Source organism: Leopardus geoffroyi, chromosome B4 (genome assembly GCF_018350155.1).
Source record: "Leopardus geoffroyi isolate Oge1 chromosome B4, O.geoffroyi_Oge1_pat1.0, whole genome shotgun sequence".
Classification (NCBI taxonomy): Eukaryota; Metazoa; Chordata; class Mammalia; order Carnivora; family Felidae; genus Leopardus; species Leopardus geoffroyi.
Window position 1 is genome coordinate 29,072,635 of NC_059341.1, and position 6,392 is coordinate 29,079,026.

Sequence of the window (6,392 nt, forward strand, 5' to 3'; positions counted from 1 at the left end):
AAATCAAAAATTAAGTACTTATAAGCATTAAGTTGACAAAAGTTTTACTTTAAATTCCAAAACTAAACTATAATTTTGTTAAATAAGGCAAATGTTTTGATTAGAGATCAAGACCTGACGTTACTAACTGACCATAGCTTCCTGTGATGAAAAACAAGATACATGAAACATAAAAACTTCTAATGGGTCTACAATTAAGGGACATCTCTTAATTAAAAATCTTTCAAATGAATTAAACAAAGGAACACTCACAATCTAGACATCTGTATCTTAAAAATCCTGGTTCTTCGCCTTGAAATGTACATTATACAGTCTTATTTCTATGAACCTTCAGAGATACCCCAAGTCATAAGATACATTCATATCTGACTTAGGCTTCAAGTGGACAAAACCAAATAGGAATGTTTATCTGAATTGCAACCATACCTCAGATTTCTTTGTCTTTTTTTTTTTTTTTTTTAAGATTTTAATTTTAGGTAGTTTCTACACCCAACATGGGGCTTGAACTCAAAATCCCAATATCAAGAGTTGCATGTTCCAGACTGAGCCAGCCAGGCACCCCATACCTCAGATTTCTTAGTGAAGTGGTTGCTGTTTGTATCTGCAGAACATCAAATCTGGTTATAAAGGACACCCTCCTAGCAGGCATATATACCTTTCTCTAAAATTTTGAGTAGTGGGCGCCTGGGTGGCACAGTCGGTTAAGCGTCCGACTTCAGCCAGGTCACGATCTCGCGGTCCGTGAGTTCGAGCCCCGCGTCGGGCTCTGGGCTGATGGCTCAGAGCCTGGAGCCTGTTTTCGATTCTGTGTCTCCCTCTCTCTCTGCCCCTCCCCCCGTTCATGCTCTGTCTCTCTCTGTCCCAAAAATAAATAAACGTTGAAAAAAAAAAAAAAAAAAAAAAAAACAATAAAATTTTGAGTAGTGATCCTCAGATCACATGGGATTACAGCTTATCCAGATTTTCCTTAGTTTGACAATGACTGTTAGCTAAGATTCCACAACTGTACAGGTGTGATGATGACTTCTTCTCTTTTAATGTTCACTCTTAAGGTAATTAGGATCAAACACCAAATCATTCACTTGAAAAGAGAAATCATGTTGAGCTATAAGCAAGGAACTGGACAAGATTATCTAATTAGGTTTTACTTTCCTCTAATTTCAATGAACTACAACAGCTGTTTTGACAGCCTCTACAGTATACCATATAAGGAACAATGATTAATAAAGATACTTAATGATACACATACGCATGTTCCACTTTTATGATGCATAAAGAAATAATGTTTTCTGTTGAGTTTTTTTTTCCTGGAGTTTTCGGCAGGCTCATTTCAACTAAATACGGTGTTTCCCTTGTCCTCCTTTTTTTGTGGATAACAAGTTCTCTTATTTAAAGCAAATACGTTCTATTTTTATCATTTAAAGGTTTTCCTTAAATAATCCATTTATTTCATTCAATATGTGATACTTATACCTCTTTAACAAGCACTTAATTACCAAAAAAATCTGTATGAAAGTTGCAAAACACAGAGAGACACTATAGGATTACAAGATTTGCCTGCCATGGGATATTATATTAAAATCACTGATGTAACAGAAAAAAGTTTGGACAATATATTGGAAATTGAACTTCAATGAAAATGAGAATCCTTAAAAATTATCTTCTAAAGGAGCACAGATTATACCTATAATTCAGTAACATTACTCTTTAAATCTTGATTTAACCAGAAGACTGTACAAAATGTGTTTAAAATCATGTTTAAAATAATTTAGTTTTAAATGACGCACTGCAGCAAGTCCTTCTTAAAACCATTTCTTTTGAATCAGGATCCAGTAAAATGAACAAAATAAACCAACACATGACTTTACCTAGAAATTTTTAAATTTCACTCTCTCAGCTATTCCTTAAAGATTCTCAACCTTTTAAAATATAAATTCATTTAAAAAATTGAGACCTCAGAGTAACCAATGACCCAGTAAATGCAGATTAATTCTTGAAAATAATGAACTAAACCTGTCCTCTTATATTTCTTAAGGCTCCAGGACTCCGTTGTATTTTTGCTTAAACTTAAAAAAAAAAAAAAAAAAAGACTAAAAATGCTTACCAGTTTACTTAAAGGCCAACTGTTATTGCAGATTCACAACTCAATCACCTATTCATTATTTCTATTATCATTTAAATTTATTTACATTGTTAAGGAACGTCCAAGAACTTTATTCAAAGGGAACAACCTAGAATACATGTGTGCTTCCAGTGGTAATTACTTGTTTTAACTGTCCTCATATTTTATGTCATATTTGGGCAGAAAGTTGCCTTCTCAATACATCTTGTGAATCCTAAATTCTATCATTCCAACAAATGAATCCTGGTAATACTTATAGATTTGTTTAAACACACACACAAAAATCTGCAGAAATGAGACATTCTTAATACAAATCAAAAAGGAAATAGCTTCAATGTGTCAACCACTGTTACTGCTGAGTAATCACAAAAACTCTGAGCAACTAGTAGCCAGTTTGTCAACAACCCAGGCCCTGCAAGCCTCCTCTGATTCCACAGAAGATACCATCCTAAAGGAAAAGGATGACTACTTCTGTGCTTAACTTCTTAGTCTCACCATGGTATCATTTAGTTTCTCTCATGAACTTGTTAACAAAAAGCCAGCCAGACAGTCTTTACACAGTAGTGGCTAGCAGTTGTTAGTAATCTAATGATTTGTTTGCCAAAAGCCTACCAAGCAACAAAGGGCTATGACACGACACTCATTACCTAGAGCTTAATTCTGCAAACTTTCACATAGAAACTCTTGAAGAAGTTCAGTCCTATCTCCTATGTCAATGCTCTTAATCATCAATGTCCCATCTCCTGTGACCCTTTGTCCTATTTCCAAATTAGGCTGTGCAAACAATATGCTAAATATGGAATGCCATTAGAGAAAAGATTAACATTAAGATTTTGTACCATGATAGCAATGTAGAAAAAAGTTCTGCCACAATCGCATTACCAAGAAAGATAAATTTAATTTTTAGTCACAATTAGGTATGTAATATTCTGCTACCCATTTTAATCTTCTTAACCTGGAAATTCTATTTCCAGAGGACCTTTTGATACCAGAGATCAGACCACAAAAAAATCAACCTTACATTCTGGTTTCCCTGACAATGATCAGCCAACTCTAGTTATGCTTTATATTTTATAGTACAAAGGACACTATTTCTCCGTCCTTAAGATTATCAAAATCAGTTTTTCTTCAAGGCAGAAGTAGAGATCTAATGCTAACAAGAAATCAATCCAGCTTACTGGTCAAATTTTAATTTTTTTTAAAAAGCTTACCTTTATAATTATAATACAAAAAGTTAACACTCTTTGCTATGCTCTTACCCCATAAGACCCAGTAAGAGATTACAGATTTTTCTGGGCACTTACTTGATCCAATCTGATCTGCTAGATCTACTATAAAATTGAACAAAATTGATTACTCCGATTTCAAAAGAAAACTCACTCTTTACAGTCCTCAATTTGTCATTTATAATAGTTAACATGAACGTTCATTCATCACTCAAAGGACGGGTGGGTGAACATTTGAGGTACAGGTATATTTGTAGTTGTTTGATAATTTTTGCTTCTCCCGTGAGGCAAACAATATGGTTCAGCAAATAGTTGTATCTTTATCTCCTATAAAACTAAGTATCTTCACTATTTAAGGTACAATAGGGCTAGTCTTAAAGCTCAACGTTCTTAGCTAAACTTTAATCTTGCACATGTTACAAATGGTAAACTTGGGGTAGTCCAAAACACCAACAGCATCAGTAACTGTGCGCGCGCGCGCGCACACACACACACACACACACACACACACAGGCAAATATGCACTAAACTTACACCCCGGACAGTTCCTCCAGTGCCCCAGGTGGGGGAGTGTCCCAGACAGAGACCAGGCGCCTCCCTTCTCTGGGCACTTAAGATCGGGGTAGGGGCGATCCAGGAACAGCCATGGAGCCGCGCAGTCTCCCTCCCCAGGGTTATCTGAACCGGCAAACTCTACTCGGGGGCGGGGTTGGGGTCATCACTGCTAGCTCTCAATTCTGCACCCCGCCACTTCCCCGAACTCGGGGCCCGGCCAGGCCCGAAGGAGCTAGACTGGGGGTAGGGGCGTTGGTCACTCACCGCGATCATGACCGTGTCTTCTCCCTGAAACTTGGCGATGTACTTATCGCCGCGGTTCACCTCAGACTCATTGAGAGGTCTGAAGCGACACATCACTTTGATGTTGCACTCGGCCGGGTCCGCCATCTTCCTCGCTGCCGGGGCCGGAGACCGGGAGCCACTCCCCGCCTCTCAGTCTGGAAGGAAGCAGGCCCGAGCTAAGGACAGGGGTCGTGAAGGCCGAGAGAGTCAGCAGTCTGGCGCGTCGCCCGCCCTTCCCGCGGCGGCGGTGGCCCGGGAACCCAGACTCGAAGCGCCGGCGCCGGTAGCAGTCGCCCTGAGGCTCACTTCCGATCCATCATGGCAGCCATGGCGGCGGCGGCACGGGTGGAGAGTCTGCGGCTCCTCAGTTTCTCCCTCGTCGGCCTGGGCAGGCTGCACGGGTCCGACGGGATTCTAGACACCGGAAAAATTGCCACGTTCCTCTTCCTCGGAGACAGCAGGCCGGCCCCGCCGTCCGCCGCCGGGCAGTCTGATCGCCGGCTTGCCGGCAGCCGCCCAAGCACTTCAGAGGCCGAAGACCGGCGACTGAGCGGCGGGATGGGCGGTGCGCGCGGAGCACGGCGCACGCGCGGCGGGTCCCAGCCGAAATGACCAATCCGCGTCCGCGCTGGGCCGCGCCGCCGCCCTGCAGCCACTCTTCACCCTGGGGTTGCCCGTTCGAGTTTTACTGGAAGCTGTCTTATAGAAGTACCTCTGGTTGCCCCGCCGCCTGGCCGGGCAATTCTCTGGCCGCAGAATTTCCCAGAGCGAAGGCAGACGCGCTTAGTTTTCTCTTCTTCAGGGGTCAAGGGATTTGTTAAAACTACCTTATGTTGTAGCTTGTTTAAATAAAATACTGTATTCCTAATAAGGAGGTGTTTGCCTTCTGTTTGGTCTGGAGATAAAATTGGTTCCTAGCCCACCTTTTTAGAGCAATTTCCCAGAGAAAGGAAGATTGGAAGGGAAGGGTGGGGCTTGGCTCTCTGGTTTAAGCGGTTACTCTTTACTGAGAGAGTGCGTTGGGGAGACAAGAAAGAAAAAGGACATTTCTCTTAAGGAATGCAGAAGATTGCTGAAGAAATGTGGAAGAGCAAGGTGGTTGGGGAGAAGGGCCTCAGTCAATCGGAGGTCCCGCTTCTCTGGTAATAAATACATGGAACTCGTCCATCTCAACACTGAAGGAATGACTGACCTGAGCCTAAAGATGGTCTTAAAAGACCTGGATAAATTTGTGGATTATATGTCAGCTAAAAAGCTGAAGTGGCTTTTCAGAAAGGTGGATACCATAATGACTCTCAACTGAAGTCTCTCTAAGGTGCTGTGGAAGAACTGCAAAGACAATCAGGAACCCTTTCTCTGGTTTGTAAAAATGAATGATTGGATTGTACAAACCTCCAGTGCTCAGTCTTCGCCCTACCATCCAAATGCCTCCAGAAATTAATCCAAACTTCAACAGACACAGCTTTGTTGATCCACAGCAATGAGGGAGAGTTCACACCTGAGTAACTCTGGGACATCTCGCCAAACAAAGGGAAAGATGGAGTTAAAGAGCTCTGGGGGAAGTGTGGCATTTAGGTAAAATTTTAATAAAGTTGTGTTTCAGTAGGCTCCAAACAAAGCAGAGATGTGACCTCAGGTCTAGAGTACAAGTGGACCCAAGGTCCTGTTTCCTTGGGGACTACAAAGTTAAGATAGATGTGGAAAGTTGTCTTCAGAAACCTCTGACCCAAATCTCTGCACCTGTCTTGGAAGTCAATCAAGGCAGCTTCTCTATGTCTTAGAGCCTCGAAGAAAGAGTAGGATGTTTTATTCTTACTGATATAATTTCAAACAATGATTCTGATAGTCTATAATTTTAGAGAACAAAATTTTCAGTGAAAGAGAGCAGCAATCACTCAAAGAAGGAGGTTGTTGTGGCAGGTGGGCCACTAGTTTTCCATCTTTTTAACAGGATTTCATGACAACCCTGTCCTCAGCACTCTGCTCTTTCTCTGAGCCCATGTCTTCAACAGTTGCTAGACTCTTATCTACAACCCTGACCTTTTCACTTGTGTGACATTCCCATTCCTCTAGCAGCTTATAGGCCACCTTGTTTAGGATGCATTACCTTAACATTACATTCGACATTCTAGAGACTAATTAATTATCCTCTGCTTCCTGCCAATACTCAGTTCAACTACTCAACTTTTCCAGTTTGATTACCA

The 6,392-nt window shown here is 41.4% G+C and overlaps 1 protein-coding gene across 1 annotated transcript in view; it reads right to left on the reverse strand.

The window, feature by feature from the left end:
* Positions 1–4,793, reverse strand: part of KIF5B (kinesin family member 5B) — a 50,146-nt gene extending 45,353 nt beyond the window's left edge. The window contains exon 1 of the mRNA XM_045466101.1: positions 4,168–4,793. Coding sequence (XP_045322057.1) covers positions 4,168–4,293 — 126 coding nt within the window. The 5' untranslated portion in view covers positions 4,294–4,793. The remainder of the gene's footprint in view (positions 1–4,167) is intronic.
* Positions 4,794–6,392: the final 1,599 nt, after the last annotated feature.